Source organism: Nicotiana tabacum, chromosome 23 (assembly GCF_000715075.1).
Source record: "Nicotiana tabacum cultivar K326 chromosome 23, ASM71507v2, whole genome shotgun sequence".
Classification (NCBI taxonomy): Eukaryota; Viridiplantae; Streptophyta; class Magnoliopsida; order Solanales; family Solanaceae; genus Nicotiana; species Nicotiana tabacum.
The window spans coordinates 22,319,194-22,338,530 of NC_134102.1; the positions used below are offsets into that span (position 1 = coordinate 22,319,194).

Below are 19,337 nucleotides of genomic sequence, written 5' to 3' on the forward strand. Positions count from 1 at the left end.
CACAGTTTTATGGAATTTGACCAAGTCATAATTCTTACAGTGCACGCCCACACGCCCGTCACCTAGCATGTGCGTCACCTCAAAACTAATCACATAACACATAATCCGGGGTGTTCATACCATCAGGACCAAATTTAAAATTATTACTTACCTCAAGCCGTGTAATTCTGTATTCTGCAATGAGTTTTCCTCGTGAATTGGTCGCCAAACGCCTCGAATCTAGCCACAAATAATTCGATTCAGTCAATAAAATTTATTGAAATTAATTCCATAAGAAATTACTAATTTTCTAACAAAATCCGAAATTTGGCTCACAAATCGACGTCTCAGAACCGGCCAAAAGTTATAAAATCCGAAAGTCCATTCAACCACGAGTCTAACCATACCAATTTTACCAAAATCTGACCTCAACTCGACCCTCAAATCTTCAAATTTCACCAAGAGGGTTTTCTAAATTTTCCAAATTAATTCACCCATTAAATGTTATAAACAACCATAGATTCGGGTAATTTAACCAATATTGAGTTAAGAACACTTACTCCATTATTTTCTCTTAAAATCTCCCAAATATCGCCTTTATCCGAGCTCCAAATCGGTAAAAATAGTTTTCATAACTTAAACTCTCTGCCCAGTCGTTTGCTCTACATGATCGCGGAAAATCTCACGCGATCGCGAAGTACAGTTTGCCCCTAACCAGTTTTAACTTTACGCGATCGCGGACCTGACCACGCGATCGCGATGCACAACTTCACAGACCTACGTGATCGCGGACTCGTCCATGCAATCGCGAAGCACTAACGTGTGACCTCCACTTCTGCTCCATTTCCTCTACGCAAACGCGGCCTTAGCCACGTGTTCGCAAATCACAAAATCCCAAAGCTACGCGATCGCATAGAACAAAACTCAACAACCCCCAATCAACCCTACGCGATCGCGGATATACCCATGCGATCGCATAGAACAAAACCTCCACTATCCAGTTAAGCCTATGCGATCGCAGACAAGTTCATGCGATCGCGTATAAGGAAACCAGATACAGACATCAGAAAATTCCAGCAAAATTCCAAGTCCAAGAATTGATCTGTTAACTATCTAAAACTCACTCGAGGCCCCCGGGACCTCAACCAAATATACCACCAAGTCGTAAAATATCATACGAACTTAGTCGAAGCCTCAAATCACACCAAATAACATCAAACACACAAATCACACCCCAATTCAAGCCTAATGAACTTTGAAATTTTAATTTCTACAAACAACGCAGAAACCTATCAAATCATGTATGGTTGACCTCAAATTTTGCAAATAAGTCATAAATGACATAACGGAGGTATTTTAATTTTTAGAATCGGATTTCGACCCTGATATCAAAAAGTCAACCCCCCGGTCAAACTTTTCAAAAATTTGACTTTTGCCATTTCAAGCCTAATTTCACTATAGACCTCCAAATGATTTTGCGTACACGCTCCTAAGTCCAAAATTACCATACGAAGCTATTGGAATCATCAGAATTCAATTCCGAGGTTGTTTACACATAAGTCAATATCCGGTCGACATGTCCAACTTAAGTTTTTAATTAAGAGACTAAGTGTCTCATTTCACTCCGAAAATCAAACTTGACCACCCTCGCAAGTCATAATACACATTTCAAAGCTGCTCAAGACTTTAAGCCACCGAACGGAACGCTAATTCCCAAAATGACAAGTCAGGTTGTTACACGTGGATATTCGGACTCCTAGCGATGTTATGCACGAATTATGCTGAGGTCGTTCGGCCCGATCCATAGTCATTTACATACACTGACGAGGTCGTACGACCTGATCCGTGGATGCATCTCAATATATATCGCTGAAGCGTGCGACCTGATCCCCAGAAAATAGAGAAGACTTAACAGGTCGCTGGCCCCACTCACGAATATGTGAGAGTTGTTAGATTCAAGAAACTTTCGGACAATTACGTACAATATGGAAGAAATACGTTAAAGGAAATGTAATCTATATTGCCACTCCAGTAGCTAACATATATCACAATTCGTACGTCTGATACTTTAAACAAGTCTAGTCTCATACAAGAGCATAAACTAAAGCAATTACACAGAAAATGGTAACGCAACTATTACATTTAAAACATGGCATGAGTCTAAGTCTACCCGTACCTAATAATTAATTCTATCATACACATGGAAACTCGTCACCTCATATGTGTGTAGCCTCCACAACATGTATCACATAGCAAATACAACACCTATGGGATAAATTCCCCCTCACAAGGTTAGACATGAGACTTACCTCGCTCCAAAATCCAATAACCGGCTCCAACGCCTCTCTAACACATCAAATCAATTACAAACAATCCAAAACTAGCCAAAGAACGTGCAAACAAATCAAATTATACTCAAAACTTGTAATTTAACAATTAGAAATAAATTTTCATCTCCGCACAAAAAGTCAACAAAGTCAACCCGAGCACGTGTGCCCGAATTCCGAAAATTTTCTAAAATAAATATTACCCGTAACTCATATAGTGTATATACATAAAATCAGCCAATTTCGTCCATGCATGGACTATCAAATCAAGGATTTACAATTTCTCAACTTTGGGGCTCAAAACCCCAATTTCTACAATCCAAATACGGATAAAAATAACAACCAACGGAAATAAACATGGTAAAATATCTATATAAAGGTCATATATTTAAACCCTTGTTAAGATGAGAACGACGATGCAATAATCACCTCAAACTGAGCTCTAGAACTCAAGATGTGCTCAAAATACTAAAATGCTCGGTTTCCCCATTTAAAACCCTGCCCATGTAATTTTTGTTCTTTGCCTTCGCGGGATACCATCGCATTCGCGAAGAGAAATTTTTTGCATTGAACGGTCAACCAAATTTGCTTCTTCGTATTCGCGGGACCTCCCTTGCGTTCGTGAAGAACAAAGTCTGCACCAAAAACCAGCAATCTTTTGCGACACGGAAATAGACATAACTCTGTCATACGACCTCAGAATTCAACGATTCTTGTTGCTATGGTTCCATAATTATGATAAGGATTTAATGGTTTAATCCAATCACAAATAAAATTCTGTTTGATTAATATGATACCCTTTATGCCCAAAGAAACGACGTTAAAATATCAAATAAGAGCGCGATACAACCCAAACACATTCGAAGAATACCCGAGGCCCCCGGGACCCTGTACAATTACACAAACCAGTCCTAAAATATAACGCAAACCTACTCATGCCTTAAATTACATCAAAAAACATCAAAACCATGAATCTCACATCAATTCAAGCCTAATGAACTAATGAATTTTTAAACTTCTAAAACTCATGCCGAACAATACCAAATCAACCTGGAATAACCTCAATTTTTGTACGCAAGTCCCAAATAACACAACAGACCTATTCTCGGAACCACAATCCACATCCGGTATCAACAAATTTAACTCTCGGTCAAACCTTTCAACCTTTTAAACCTTCAATCTTTCAACTATTGCCAAAAAGTATCAAATCAACCTACAGACCGCCAAATAAAAATCCAGACATACGTCTAATTCCAAAATCATCATTCGGATCTAACGAAACCGTCAAAACTCCGATCCGAGGTCGTTTACTCAAAAGTCAAATACTGGTCAACTCTTCCAACTTAAAGCTTCTGAATTGAGAATTATTCTTCCAAACCAACTCAGATCTTTTCAAAAATCTAATCCAACTACCTGTATAAGTCATAATATATGAAGTAAAGCTACTCAAGGTCTCAAACCGTTGAACGACATGCTAGAGCTCAAAACGACCAATTGGGTCGTTACAATCATCATCAGAATTAACATCCTGAGAAGGACTTAAGGGACCAGATCCCTCATTCAGTTTCTCCCTTTTCAGCACATTCACCAATTCCACCTGAGTTCCTTCACCACTTCCTCCATTCTTCAAGGCTTCTAAAAATGTATGTTGGATTCACTTCTGGCACATTTGGAGAGAGATATTCTTCTTAATACATGGTTGATTTTGGTTTAGAAGGTACAATAAAGAGGAGTCTTCGAAGAGACATAAAGAGAAGCTTTCTAGTTTTCTCAGTTTGAGTGAATGAAGAGACAAAAATGATTTTAGGAAAACAGGTCGGTTCAAAAGAGGTGTAACTTTTGGACTTCAAAAGTTAGGATAGAGGTGGGGATTAATTAATGGCATGGTACTCAAGCAATTTAAAAAGTATATACATATTGAAGAGACTACTAACCTGTGTCATAGGAACTAGTTTCCTTGACGGTTTTGAAAATCTGAGCAAAACCTTCTAGAAGTGCAATGTCACTCTTATTTATTTTGTCCTAAAACTACCATGTGTGTATACTTGTAACAATACAGATTTGACTTAGATGTCTCCAAGAAATACTTTTTAGCATTTTTCCTTTCCTTCTTAACATAGCTAATCATCGAGGGAATTGGTCCTTAGTTGAGCTTGATCAAGCCCAACTCCAGACGATTTCGCCTTGGTGAATATATCTGCTACCTGGTCCTCCGTCTTGTAGAATGTCATACAAATTAGACCCTTTTCAATATTGTCCCTCAGGAAATGGTGTCTCACATCAATGTGCTTTATCCTTTTTGTGTTGCAGTAGATTATTTTACATATTAAGAGCACTTGTATTATCACAAATTAATAATGGCACAAAATTAGAAAATACACCAAAATTCTCAAGTTGTTGCTTGATCCATAGCAGTTGAGCACAACAAAAATCAGCAACCACATACTCAGCTTCAACAATAGAAATAGTCATAAAATTTTATTTTTTTGTACCCCATGAGATCAAGCATGACCCAAGAAAATGTTCTGTTCCAAATGTACTATTATATCCACCAGATATCCAGCATAATCAGCATAAGCATATCGAACTAAGTCAAAATTATCTCTTGAAGGATAGAAGAGGACCAGGTCCTGCGTTCTCTTGAGATACCTCAAAATTCTTTTGCCAGCCTTCAAGTGAGATTATTTTGGACTTGATTGGAACCTAGCACACAACCCAACCCTAAAAATAATATCATGTCTGCTAGCAGTCATGTACATAAGAGATCTAATGATTCCCTTATACATAGTTTCGTTGACAGGAGAATAATGTTCGTCCATGTCTAATCGAGTAGAAGTTGCAATAGGTGTATCAATAGTGTTAGCATTCTCTATATCAAATCTTTTCAGCAGCTCCTTGATGTACTTCTATTGACTTATCATATTGCCCTTTGAGGTTTGCTTTATTTTTTGTTGTGTTTTCAAATTCATCAAGCTTGTTTTAGAACACCCACCTGGTTCTAATCATTATTCTGTCTTAAGGCCTAGGGACCAGGTGTCATACTTTATTTCTTTCAAACTGATGGAGTTCTTCTTGCATAGCAACTATCCAGTCAACATCTTTCAATGCTTCCTTGATGTTTCTAGGCTCAATTTGAGACAAGAAGACTGAGAAGAAAACATGTTCCTTGCCTTAGATATAGTTTGAATACCAGAGTCTAAGGGAGTGATTACATTTTGAAGGGGATGTGAGCTCTTGTGCTTCCAGTTTGATACTTGAACTTTAGGATTTGCAGGACCAGGTTCCTCCATTTCGATCCATCATTTACATCAACAGAAGTATGATTTTTACTTCTTTATCCAGTATCAGGGTACCTGATACAACATCAGCAGCCCTATGTTCATCTTCAATTAAGGTAATAGAGGGACCGAGTTCCTCTGTGCCTTCTGGAGATTCTCTTGCATCTTCTTCATCGCTCTGCTTAACTTGACTCATCAAATTAATCTTTCCATTTGCAATATCTATAGCTTCACTAGGTACTTTTATAAATTCTCCATCTTCATCTTCCTTGTTATGTGACCCTTTGCCACTTGATTTATAGGATTCGTCAAAGATCACATGTACATTTTTTTCTACAAACTACTTTCTTTTATTGTAGACTTTGTATGCCTCTCTTTGAGAGGAGTAACCAAGAAAAATTCTCTCATTACTTTTTGCATCAAATTTTCCCAAAACCTTCTTACCATTGTTGATAACGAAACATTTGCATCCAAAGGTTATCAAGTAAGTCATCTTGGATTTTCTCCCATTGAGCAGTTCATAGGGAGTCTTCTCGAGTAGGGACCTGATCATGCACCTGTTAATCAACTAGCAGGCAGTGTTGACTACTTCAACCCATGAATCAGGTCCTTCATAATCAACTTGTTCAGCAAAGAAAAACTCGTATGCCTCAGTCGTCTATGCCATACTCAATATCATCATCAATGGCACTTAGTCATGTTAGATCACCACCATTCAGTGAACCAACGTCCGCAACATAGATGTTCTTGAACCTTTTGTCTATCAACACAACTTCACCAATTTTGAGATTGGTGATAGTGCAAGATTTGGACAAGAACTTCACTTTTATTTCCCTTGTCACGGATTTGAGACACACTCAACAGGCTATATTTCAAGCCATTCACACAGTACATATTTTCAATTGCATGGGAGAGTGTTTTGCTAATTTTGCCAACACCAAGAATATAGCCCTTCTTACCATTTCTAAAGGACAAACTCCCACCTTGGAAGGCCTTGAGTGAGAGAAAATCATCTATTCTTACAGTCATATGTTTCGAGCAGCCACTTTCCCTATACCATTTTGACTACTTCCTCTCACTCCAACATGCACACAAAACCACTTATTAGACCTAGAAACCCAAGCTAACTTGGGTCCCTTATAATGATAGAATAGGCGGATCAAACTTATTTTTGCCCATGAAGGTAATACATATTTTCTTCTCAGAGAACCAGGTTCCTCAACAATAGGCTTCTTTATAAAAAAAAATATTTTTTTCCTGTAGAGACTGAATTTTAGCTATAAAGGAGTCCTTGTAATGACCAGTTTGACCACAGTGAGTACACAACCAATTATTAGCCACAGTTATATACTTGCTATGGGGATTATAGGAGGTTTTAGCCTTTTGGAACCTAATTCCATGCTTATTTCCACCATTACTCTTGTACATAGATGTTATTACATCAGAGGACCAGGTCCATTTAAATGATTTATCAAGATCATTTTTAACCTTTTTCAAATCCTCTTAAAGTTCTCTATTCTTTTCAAGCTCAGCAGCAAGACTTGTTTTAACTTTCTTAAGCTCACTCTCAAGCTCAAGTTGAGCCTCACTAGATACTTTTTTTCTTTTATGGGTGTCCATCCTTTTTTTTATTTATTTTTTTAACAAGGTATTTTCTCTATTTACTTCTTCCACATGTTCCTTCAAGTCTACAATAGAAACTACCATATCATCCCTCTCTTATTTTATGTGACCAATTTCTTTAATTAGAGTATTTTTCTCATTAATAAGGCTATGATAGGCATCAATCAACACATTTTCTAAGGACATTATTTTTTACTTAGAGTGAGTTTTCAAATTTCTTTGAGCATCAAAAAACACTTACCTCATCTTCCTCTTTGGTCTCATCAACACCAGATTTAGCCATGAGTGCAAAGATTGACTCATATTCTGAAGATTCATTGTCAACAACCATCATAAGTGTATCTACTTGGTCATCCTCACCTTCAGATTCACTGAAGGAATCTCCCCAGGAAGCCAGAGCTTGCTTCACCATGTTATCAACATCATCTCTTTTTTTGAACTTCCTGTTAAGGACCTAGTTCCTCTTAGACGCCTTATCAGTATTGGTTTTATAATGATGTTGCTTATGAAGAATGCAATATTTAATGAAGTGTCCACACTTTAACCACTTATGAGAGCAATCATTTCCTTTGAAATTCTTGTTGGGACTTCCTTTCTTTGGGATCCCACCATTTCTACGAACCATCTTTTGAAAACCTCGAGAGAGATACGTCATGTCAAATTCATCACTACTTAAGTCACTGTGGACAGCTTTGAGAACCAGGTTCTTCTCTTTCTTAGGCTCTGTTCTTTCAATATCCTTCTTTCTTTTCATCTTAATATCCTTCTTTCTTTTCATCTCATACGTTTTCAGATTTCCAATAAGTTTGACAATAGTTAGTTTATGCAGGTCTTTGGCTTCAGCGATGGCATTAACCTTGCTTTCCCAAGAATCTAGTAGAGCACTGAGTATCTTTCAAAGAAACTTGTTGGTTGGAATAATTTCACCACGTGAATGAAGCTCATTGATTATGGAAGTGAAACGGGTATGCCTCTCTTGAATGGACTCATCATCATTCATCTTATAGAGATCATACCCAGTGGTAAGCATGTCTATTTTGGACTGTTTTGCTTGAGTAGTTCCCTCGTGAGCAGTTTGAAGAGCTTCCCAGGTATCCTTGGCAGATACATGTCGAGATACGATTATACTTTTCTGGTACAATACCACAAACAAGAATCTTATTCGCCTTGATGTTCTTCTCAATAGATTTTCAGTCAGCATCATTGTATTCTTTCCTAGTTTTTGGAATAGTTTTCATAGGGACAAAGGGACCATCACAAATCAGATCCCAAAGCTCGGATTCCTCAGCCATAATAAAGTCATGCATTCTAGTTTTCCACTATCCATAATACTTTTCATTGAATCTTGGAGGTCTTGTGGTTGATTGTCCTTTCTCGATGTTTGGTGGAGTAGCCATGATGACGATCCTTTTTAGGTGTTAGTCTTTTATAAAGAACCTGCTCTGATACCAATTGATAGAAACTAGGAGTCCATCAAACAGTATAGGGAACCAAGTTCTCTATTTGTTCCCGTAGTAAATAATCGGAAAGTAAAACCAAACAGTATAGGGAACCAGGTTCTCTATCTGTTCCCATAGTAAATAAGTAGAAAGTAAAGGACACACGATATTTACATGAAAAACTCATTGCTCCAGAGATTAAAACCTATGACCTATCCTAATAGGATTTCAACTCTACTAAACTGAGCAAATATCAGATTACAACCTATTGCAATCTAGGAATTAAACTCTTAATTCCTCACCCCTTACAATAACTTTATTGTAAGTCCTTTGCAATAACTCTATTGCAAAAAAATAAATCTTTACTAACTCTAGTCAAGAAATCAAACCAACAATAGTTGAAATCTATCCTACAAAGACATCTTTTGAAAGTAGTGTAGGATTACAAGTGAAGAACAAAAAGACAAAGATTCAACAAACCTAAGGACTTAAGATATATTCAATCTATGGATCTGGTCTTTGAGGTTGCAGCAGCTTTATTCTTGAGAGAGCCTTGAAGACTGTGGCGACTAGCACTTGAGAGAATATGATTTTTACATTTGCAAGTGTTAACCTAAATCTTGTATCATGTTTTTTATATATGAACGAGCATGTGAGAAGAGATAGGGTATTTTAGTTTGGCGTTAGCAAGCTACAGTTGTGTTGTTGTACTGCTACAAGTCGGTACAGTGCAACAACTTTTATAGTTGTAGAGTTGATTGTACGACGGCCAAGAGAACTGATCATATCTGGTCCTCGAGAACATTTGACCATTATCAAAACATGAAGTAACATATCATATTAAGTCCAAAGGAACTTATCACAACGGGTTCCTATCCGGTTCCGCAAGATTGTTTGGCAAATCATCAAAATACAAAATAGCATAACTTATCAAGATTTCGGAGGGGCCGTTAACTAATGGATTTCTCCGAGCACTTAGTGATAACAACATCATCAATTGCTAGCCTTTCTTGTCCCATGAAGATTCAGAATCACTACCTCCAGAATTAATATATGAAATACTCCTAAGGCTACCTGTTAAAACATTGCTGAAGATGAGGTGTGTTTCAAAATCTTGGCTTCCTCTTATCTCTAGTCCCCAATTCGTCAAAACCCATCTAAAACTTTCAGCCAAGAACCAAGAATTTAGTCTTCTTTATACCAATTCTAATACTAAGAAAATTCTTCACACTTGCTCTCTTAACACAATTATTTATGAAGAAGAATCTCCCATTAGTATCCCTTTTGAGCTTGATGGTTTTGATAGTAAAGAGTCGTCATATCGTCCTTTAATGTTTTTGGATTCATGTGATGGGTTGTTTTGTGTTTCCAGTAATGAGTTTCGGAATATATTTATATGGAATCCATCTACAAGAGAGTTGAAAGAATTGCCCCTTTTATCGAGGGATATGCGTGCATGTTTATCATATTATGGTTTTGGTTATAATGAGCGTCAAGATGATTACAGAGTTGTAGTAATTGCGATAAATAAAGAAGATAGCAATATGGTGGTATTTTGAATCATGAGGTTAACGTTTACAGTTTAAGAAGAAATTCATGGTGGCAAAAGAATTTAGAGATCCCAAGTGCCACAGTAGGCGGATTGTCTGGTAAATTTGTAAATGGAAGACTTCATTGGAGTGGCAACAAGTTTATTTTCTCGTTAAACCTCGTAGATGAGACATATGGAAATGTAGCATTGCCCAACTTTGAGGAAAAGTTTGAGCATCTTCACTGGTATCTTAGGAATTTGGGACGTAACCTATGTGCATTCCATAGGAACATTGTCCGTGATGAACGGCCCCGACTAGATGTGTGGATAATGAAGGAGTATGGAGTTGTCGAATCTTGGACTAAGGTGGCTTCAGTCCCTGTCGGTTATGTTCTTTTACCAATTTTCACAGTCCAGGATAATAAAATTTTAGTGAAAACTGGTACAGGTTTAATGATGTATAATTCAACACATGACAGTTTCAAGTACTATCCTATAATTCAGGTTGGTCTTACGTACGATCAAATTAGTGTGTACACAGTGGTAGAGCCAAGATTTTCATTAAGGGGAGTCAAAATATAATGAAATAAACTCACCAAGAAGTCAAAGGGTATCATTATATAGTATATATACATATTTTTTTAAAAATTACCGAACTATACAGTGTAATTTTCTGACGAAGGGGTGTCGGACACCCCTTGGGTCCATGTGGCTCCGCCACTGTGTGTACATTGAAAGTCTTGTTTCGCCAAATTATGGTTAGTGGTTTACTATAACGATCCGACCGGTCGTTTTGAGTATTTTAACCCTGATTCCCTATTTATTGCCCCATCTATGTTGTATTATGGTTATGTAAATTGCCGGAGGTATTTGAATTTGGTTTCGGGTGAGTTTCGGAGTGGAATGGAACACATAGTCCCTAAGTTGGAGGTTTAAGTTGAAAGAGATTGTAGAATTCGGACCTATTGTGGCGACCAAACTCGCTACCAAAAGCTAGACATCGCTGCTAAATGTTTTTAGCAGCGACCTTATGGTTGCTGCCGGTGCAACCGTTTGTAACGACTCCTTCCAGTCACCACAAAATCTATATTTAGTAGCGACAACAGCCACCACAAAAGCTGAACAAATTCACCACAGCAGAAGAGTCTACAAAAAGAATTTAGGGAGGTCGCCACTAAACAGTAACTTGTAGTGGCGACTATTCTCGCCACAAAGCAATTGTACCTTCGGTGGCAACTCTCATCGCCCCACTAGCTTGAGGATTTGTGGCGACTGTAGTTGCCACAAATACAAATTGTTTTTGTGACAAAATTTAGTCGCCACCAATACGTATTCTTCCAATAAGTACAATGGCCAAATTTCAAATAGGTTTCTAGTGGTGACCTAGTTTTCTGAAATTAATATACAGGTATTTGTTTATCAATTGCCTACAAATATTAAATGCATCCATCCAATAAACACCAACAATATTTCTCAAGCCGAATACTTATTTATTACTAATAATAAGTCAATCAAATATACACTACGAAATACATCATTGTCATTGTCAATAAACACATATACATATGACCAAAAAAAATTAAGTGCCTTCAAACTCCTCGGTCGGTGCCATATTTATGATTTGTTTAAGAGCCTTGTCCCTGTCATTAAGGGAAAAAAACACAAAAAATCAGTGTGACAATGTCATAATTTAATGATGATAGTAAACTGTAAAAGGGGTGACCACAATAAAGATTGCCAAACACAATTAAGAAAGCAAAGAGACAACATGACTAAGCAAAGTTATACAAAATAGTTTGATCCAGGCGCACAAAATTCAGAAATTCATAATTGTCAAACGATGCTCATGATCTAAACTCTACTTATGCATATTCTTTTTGTGGTGATAGCTGAGATCAAAGGGTACACCCTTCATAAGCAACAAAAAGTCTAGACAAAAAGGAATTCTCAAAAGTCATATACAACGAGAATTTGTAAAGAAATACAAGTCTCAAAGTAGTAAATTTATTTGAAAATATCATTAATCCTAGTTTCATTAAACATATATTTGATACTTCATTAATCTCAACTTAACAATAGAAAGATTAGTCAACAACCACTAATGTATCTACCACATGACCATAAGTATAGTTGGTAGTTCCAAAGCCTACTTCTCGAGCATTATATCTGGCTTGCACATCTTAGTCAAACAATGTAGGACAACAATTGATAACTGATACCGTGAACAGAGGACTAGTAGCCTTTTTGGCCAAGTTTCTCACCATGCCAGAAGTGCTTTTTTTTCAAAAATTTGAGGTGTTTGGCCAAGCTTGTTTTTGAAAAACAAGTGCTTTTGGCTAGAAGGCAGTTTTGAAAAAGCAGAAAAAAGTAGCTTCTCTACAGAAGCAGAAGCAGTTTTGACTTTTCTTCCTAACAAAAATATCCTTTGCAAAATATTATATATACCAAAATAACCTTACTTAATTTAAACTATTAAGTAATATAAAATGACTTTTGGGATGGACTTTGCTTAGACACTTTGCACCAGCTATTAGACTATTCCCTCTGTACATTGACATTTTAAACTATGATCAATTTCTCAACACACTTCCATTTTCGAGTGACAAGGCAACTACAATTTACTTTAGAGGTAGTATTTTCAATACAAATGACATCTTTAAGGAAATAATACATAACTAGTTCAAGGACTTATTCGTGTATCATCACATCTTACTTTCAACTGAAGGAGGAATTAACACAGTTATGAGCAAACTCTAGAAGGAACGATTAGCCTGCCTTACCTTTTTTACAGCAAGGTCAAAGTCTTCAAGTGCACCATAAGCGAATCAATGAATTGCATACGTCCTGAATGATTCTGTTTTTAGAAGAAGATATCATCTAATTCAAACTACTTCTACTATTTGATAAGAACATAGAAACATTAGCCAGCAACCTATGGGTTTAAAGTTACTAATATTCATTTTGCTCAATCAAATTGTTATACTCACCTATGAGAATTTCATATTTATCTATTCTTCAATATGAAACTTGTCAAGTAGAATCTGTTGGTTAATCTGTTTGTGATTGGCGATTTTCTGGATCAACGACATCTCTTACCAGAGCAAAATTTACATGTTAATGTGGATGGTGCTGGAAGTTCAACATTTTCATATCTCTAGAGTTGGAGCACACCTATCTAACCTTCACAGGGAAAAAAATTTCTAAGCATTTGTTAAAATAAAGAGGCTATGGCATTAACTAGAAAGACTTATTGCTTTGCATAGTTTAAAAAAATTTAGCTATAGCTTGTGGCATAACAAATGTAACAAATAACAATAAAATTTATGTTTCGAAAAAAACAAAAAAATATTTTGCCCCAAAATCATATTGAGGAACACATAATTAGAAGGCAAAGCACTATTTCACCTAATACAATTTAGCTGTTTGGTGTTACTGTCCTATGTGGAAGCAATTCAAGTTCCAAAAACACTTGATCTGGTTATACTTCAACGCTAAATCAGAACATGAAGCAATGACTCTTGTATTACTTGCAGAAAATTAGTTCATAAAATAACTAGTTCAGTGGCTACGGATTTATAATCCTTGTATCTACTATTTGAGGATACAGGTTATGTTTGTAAAGATCAACAACGAAGAAAAGTTGATCTTGTTGCCCTCTTGTCATCATCCTATGAAAATCTGAAACCTAAAATAAAATAAATTCTTGAGTCAACTTCTTAGGTGATATGCTTTCTACCAACAATGCATTGTTTGCCCCAATCAAATCTCACCCTTGGAAACAAAGATTCGAATTCGATAGCAAATAGAATACATTTCTAGCTTCGCAATGAAACTTAAGATACCACAATAAAATTTGCAAACTAATTAAAACATAGAAAGAAATGAAGAAGCATAAACATTATGTACAAAAAAAATATTTACCGACACTGTTTCACGAGCAATAGGATATGTAAACTACTTAGAACATAGAAAGAAATGAAAAAAATAAACACAAAATATTCTTACCCAAGTTTAAGTTTGAGTAATAAAAAAATTGAACTAGGAAGAGATGGACCTTTTACAATTTTGGTATTCTGGAAAAACACAAAACTCTTGAAGCTTCAACCGAAGCTCTTCAGGTAGACACCATCAGCCACTGCTAGGTTTCAATGCGCACCACATTAGCTCTCAAAAGTTAGATCTTGATAGGAAACAAAGAAACATAACCGATCTATGTTAGTGGGATAAGCAAATCGACAGGTGAGAGAAGAGAAAGGGTAAAATACCTCATCTCGATATCGTTTACAACGTTAATGAGCTCCGATGGGGCTTGTTTATCTCGAAAGATGCAAAGATTTTGACCAATTGTAGGCTATAGCTACCTTTCTAGGGCTTCATCGCCAGGGCAAGAGGAGTTGGACAAGGTTTAGGGTTCTAAGTCGGAGACGATTTTGGACTCTGATGTATAAAGATGTTCAGTATCACTTCATAGAGTTTGTGACTTGTATTTAGCCGAGTTTTGGGCTGCTATATATATATATATATATATATATATATATATATATATATATATATATATATATATATAGTGAGAGAAGGAGTTTTTTTCTTTGTATTAGTTGTTGAATTTTGAGACTTTAAATGTTATTTTCGCATGTTGTTAGACTTACCTAGTCTTAAAGATTAGGTGCCGTTACGGCATCGGAAAATTGGGATGGTGAAAACTTGGTTGTGTCTGTTGCTCTTCGTCTTTCATTATTTGTTTGGTTTACATTCTTTGGCTTCTGCTTAAAACTTAGACTACTACTGCATATTTTGAATTTTTATTACTATGTAAAGTAATAAAAGGCTCATAACGAACTAACTTTGAATAATGCGATGGAGTGTGCAGGTAAAGCAAACAACATGCAACAACATGTAGCAATTTATTCTGAGTCATGCTTTAAACATTATGCCTCCTGCACTGTCGGCTAGTTTCTTTCCTGTAAAGCTTATATATCCTTAATTTTTTTAATGTCTGGTGGAGCTATTCCTAAACAAACTAAGAGCTGAGTGAGGACCTTATTTGAGATGCTCTTTTTCTTCCAAAGCAAAATAATCACTCCTCTAGCTTATTTAGTTGCTAAAAGATTTGACAAGCTTTCAAATCTTCAGAGAAGTGTTCAGAGAAGCCAACACTATGGCTAAAATTTTATTCAAATATGGTTATACTAATAATGCTATTACTGTAGTGCTACATCTTATTTTCTTGCCTTCTTTTGTATATGACTATTATGATTATACGAATTCAAATACGTGGAAGCAAGTAAAATAAAAGAAACTAGAAGAAATAAAGGGGATAACACAAGAATTAGACAAGGGAAAAATAGAAATTAAAAGAAAGAATGGATAATCAATCCAAAGAGATGAGAAAGAACTCATAAATGGATCCATAACCAAAAAAGATCCAAATTGGGTTCACTAAAAAGATAAAGGGATTTTACTTACACGCTCTTCAAAAGGAGTAACACACTTATTCATCAAAATCTAACTTATGAAACTAAACCCTAAAATTAGCTATTTATAGTAGCTACCTAAAGCTATTACAAGAATGGCCAAATGCGCCTTGATTGCTAATTGCAAAACTAACCTTCACTCTTGACCTCTTATAGAATTCCTTTGCTTTAAAATCACCTTGATATCACCTTGATATCATCTTGATTTATTGGCTATTTTAGGATATTTTTGGGCCAAAAGAAAACAAAGAGGGCATTTTTAGCTCAATAGATGGACAAAGGGTACTTAAGGGGGCAGTTTTGGCCCTTTTATCTAAAGGGCATTATATTAGTGGTCATGATTGAGAGTATAGTATTGACTAAAAACGAGTACCAGTCCATGAATCTTTTAATGAGATATGCCCATGCCCTACAGTATAAAAAAAAACAACAACAATCCAGTATAATTCTACTAGTGGGGTCTGGAGAGGGTGGTGTGTACGCAGACCTTACCCCTACCCTAGGGTAGAGAGGCTGTTTCCAATAGACCATCGGTTCCCTCCCTCCAAGAACTCCCCACCTTGCTCTTGAGGTGACTCAAACTCACAACCTCTTAATTGGAAGTGGAGGGTGCTTACGACTAGAGCAACCTCAAGCTTGACTGTTCAATCAAAATAAATTCTTTTTTTAACTATTTGTTAAAGATTCCACATGACAAGCTTTGTATTTTGTGTACCCACACATTGCTCAGGGGGAGGTAATAACATATTTATTTTGTTCAAGGAGTCATCATTTGTATGTGTCTTTTCATCATTATAAATGTCTTTCGGCCATAGGTTCTTTTTATCAAACAAGTAAATAAAATAAAATAATAGTATTACCAACTAATAAATCATATATCTATAATGCAGATCAAGAACATGCATTGACCATGTAATAAAACTTTAACCAAGACTCGAAAGTCCTCAACTACATCTAGGGTTTTAAACTTAAACAGAAAAAAATAAAATAACAAGCAGTACTTACTAGGACTAGTATATTAATTTTCTAATAAATTTAATTTGTGCCAATTCTATAGGCAAGAAAAGCTTCCAACGTTCCAAATTTAGTACAACCTAGTTTTTCCATATATAGGGTTTTATTTATGTTTAAATTAAGTTTTTAATATATTTAAGCTAAAACAATAAATACAAATGTTGATGATGGTTGGAGTAATAATATAGTTGTAATCAGTACACTGCTAGTAGTAAAAGTATTCCTGAAGCAAACCAATAATATAATAAACTATAGGAAATTCACACTTTCAGTCCCTAAAATACTGATAGTTTCTGATTCTGATCGTATTTGACCTAATCATGTATCCTTCTGCTTGTAAATCTTCACAAGTTTAATGAATATATTTATTGTTAAGTCATTTGATTATTCATGTGTTATTAAATTATACTATTATAATTTCACGTTTGATGGTAATATAATTCTAAAAATAGTCTAAATATAACATATTTCCTATGTAAAGGGAAAACATTTATACATTTTAATCACTTCAAGGGTATATATGCTTAGCAAACTATATCAAGGATCAAAATGGAAAATTTCCAATAACTACTAAATCAAAAAGTGCAATTACTTCTAAACAATATTTTAAGATTTTAATCATTCTGAAATCCTTCTTTTTTCCAAAAATGAATAAAAAATAAATGAATTCCTCAACATATATGGAAATAGTATATCTCCCCTTTTTTTTCCTTTCAGTAAATATATTTTTGGTCGGCCTCTTAACCAAATTGAAATAGGAGTATGTAAATTACATCAAGAAAACTTATATAAATACCCCCACAAAATTCTTTCACACCCTCGAAATTCCCTCAAAAGATCCGACTACTCAATTAGGGTTTCTCTGCAATATTATTCTTGAAATATAGAAGAAAAAAATCAGTTGAAATATGTCTTCCACTGGTGAACTTGCTTGTACTTACGCTTGTTTGATCCTTCATGATGATGGCATTCCTATCACTGTAACACAATCTTTTCCTTTCTCTCATAATTGTTTGTCTTTTTACTTTTGTTTTTTGTTTAGTTGTAACTTGCTTTCTTAAACCCAAAAAAAAAAAAAGAACGCTTTACTTTGTCTCATAATTTTCTTGTTTAATGTTGTTCTTGTAGACATAGCAAAACATATTGTACATTAGAATAATAAGATTTATATGGACAATACTAGTTAATTGAGATTTTGTTTTAGTTATGTTATTTCATATTCAATATCTCTAAGTTTTTTGTTCCTATCAAAGATTCATAAGGGTAGTCCAGTACACAAGGATCTCGCGTTTACGCAGGGTCCGGAGAAGAGCCGCACCCAAGAGTTGTGATATAGACAGGCTAATCTAATACAAGCATTAGTGGATACATTCAGGGCTCGAACCTGTACTACCAAAGATTCATATGTCTCTAAAGAATATAGATAACTTCTAGTATTTTTTATTTTTGTTTTATATGACTTAAAACTTATATAGATAATCTCAACTTGTTTCAGACGGAGAGGTTGTTATTTGTTCAAAAGTTGAAGTACTAAAATTGATGTACTTTTTGTATAGGCCGAGAAAATTGGCACACTCATAAAAGCAGCAAATTTGAAGGTGGAATCATACTGGCCGAGCCTTTTTGCAAAACTTTGTCAGAAGATGAACGTAGATGAACTTGTCATGAACGTCGGCGTCGGCGGAACCGTTGCTTCTACCACCGCTGTAGCCGCTGCTCCCGCTCCTACTACTGATCACGATGCCGCCGCTGCACCTTCCGCCAATGACAAGAAGAAGGTATACATTCAATCTTCCACTAATATTTCATGACCCATTACTAGTTCTTCCGTCTAAAGTTGTACATGTATATGTATTCTGTCTAAATTAAATCAATACTAAGAAAACAGGAATTAGCGATGAACAAATTATGTAGCTAAATAGAAAAAATTATCGCTAATCTTATTTAGCGATGGATTAGCGACAGATTACGAAAATATTCTGTTAGATACAAGTAAATTAGCGGTAGATTAACGATGTAGTACATAACTAAAAAAGATTTCGAGCCATGTTAGTCTATATGTAAGTGAATGGTGACCAGAAAGTATAGTCGTTCTCTCTTCCTTCCTGACCTTTCGGCCAAGCCGCTTTGTGGATTAATGTCTGATAGCTTTTCCTTCTCCCCAACCGGTGTCAGGTCGTGCATGCTATGGAATGGAATACTATTTTCCCCCACCCCTCTCCTCCCCTCTTTATTAACTAAGCTGCAAAAGCTCATTTATTGTTTTCTCTCGTTGCAGGAAGAAGTAAAAGAAGAGAGTGATGATGAGTTGATGTTCAGCTTGTTTGACTAGAGCTTGCAGGATGTGGCGATCCTCAGCTTGTTGGCCCTTTATTAGAATTATTGCAGTATAATTTTAAGTTTTTAATATTTGGAGGACTACTTTATTATTATTGAGACTGGCTATTCACGCTCCCAGAATTTTTATACATGTTTCATCTAGATTTTAAACATTTTCTACTACTGAGATTAAGAATGACGATATTTTGGTTAAGCATGTTAGGAAAAACGGCAGGTACATTAATACCAAAATTTGCATTCTAACACTTACAAAAAAAACTCTAAATTGTGACGATTTATTTATAGGGTCGTAAAAAATCCTACTATAGATTTGTTTTGTGACGTTTGTGCTA

At 35.6% G+C, this 19,337-nt stretch overlaps 2 protein-coding genes and 1 long non-coding RNA gene across 3 annotated transcripts; 2 read left to right on the forward strand and 1 right to left on the reverse strand.

Annotated features, from left to right (window-relative positions):
- The first annotated feature begins 9,740 nt into the window (after window positions 1-9,740).
- On the forward strand, window positions 9,741-10,759 carry LOC142177068 (F-box/kelch-repeat protein At3g23880-like). Its single transcript, XM_075245529.1, has 2 exons — window positions 9,741-10,196; window positions 10,256-10,759. The coding sequence occupies exons 1-2, from the start codon at window positions 9,741-9,743 to the stop codon at window positions 10,757-10,759; spliced, it is 960 nt and encodes a 319-aa protein (XP_075101630.1).
- Window positions 10,760-11,662: 903 nt separating this feature from the next.
- On the reverse strand, window positions 11,663-14,637 carry LOC107814413 (uncharacterized). The gene is made up of 4 exons (XR_012706093.1): window positions 14,443-14,637; window positions 13,165-14,312; window positions 12,958-13,031; window positions 11,663-11,817 (listed from the first exon to the last, which is right to left on the reverse strand). It is a non-coding gene; the product is annotated as an uncharacterized LOC107814413 (long non-coding RNA).
- A 2,870-nt stretch (window positions 14,638-17,507) lies between these two features.
- On the forward strand, window positions 17,508-19,110 carry LOC107814414 (large ribosomal subunit protein P1-like). Its single transcript, XM_016639828.2, has 3 exons — window positions 17,508-17,645; window positions 18,222-18,443; window positions 18,944-19,110. The coding sequence occupies exons 1-3, from the start codon at window positions 17,574-17,576 to the stop codon at window positions 18,995-18,997; spliced, it is 348 nt and encodes a 115-aa protein (XP_016495314.1). The 5' UTR covers window positions 17,508-17,573; the 3' UTR covers window positions 18,998-19,110.
- Window positions 19,111-19,337: the final 227 nt, after the last annotated feature.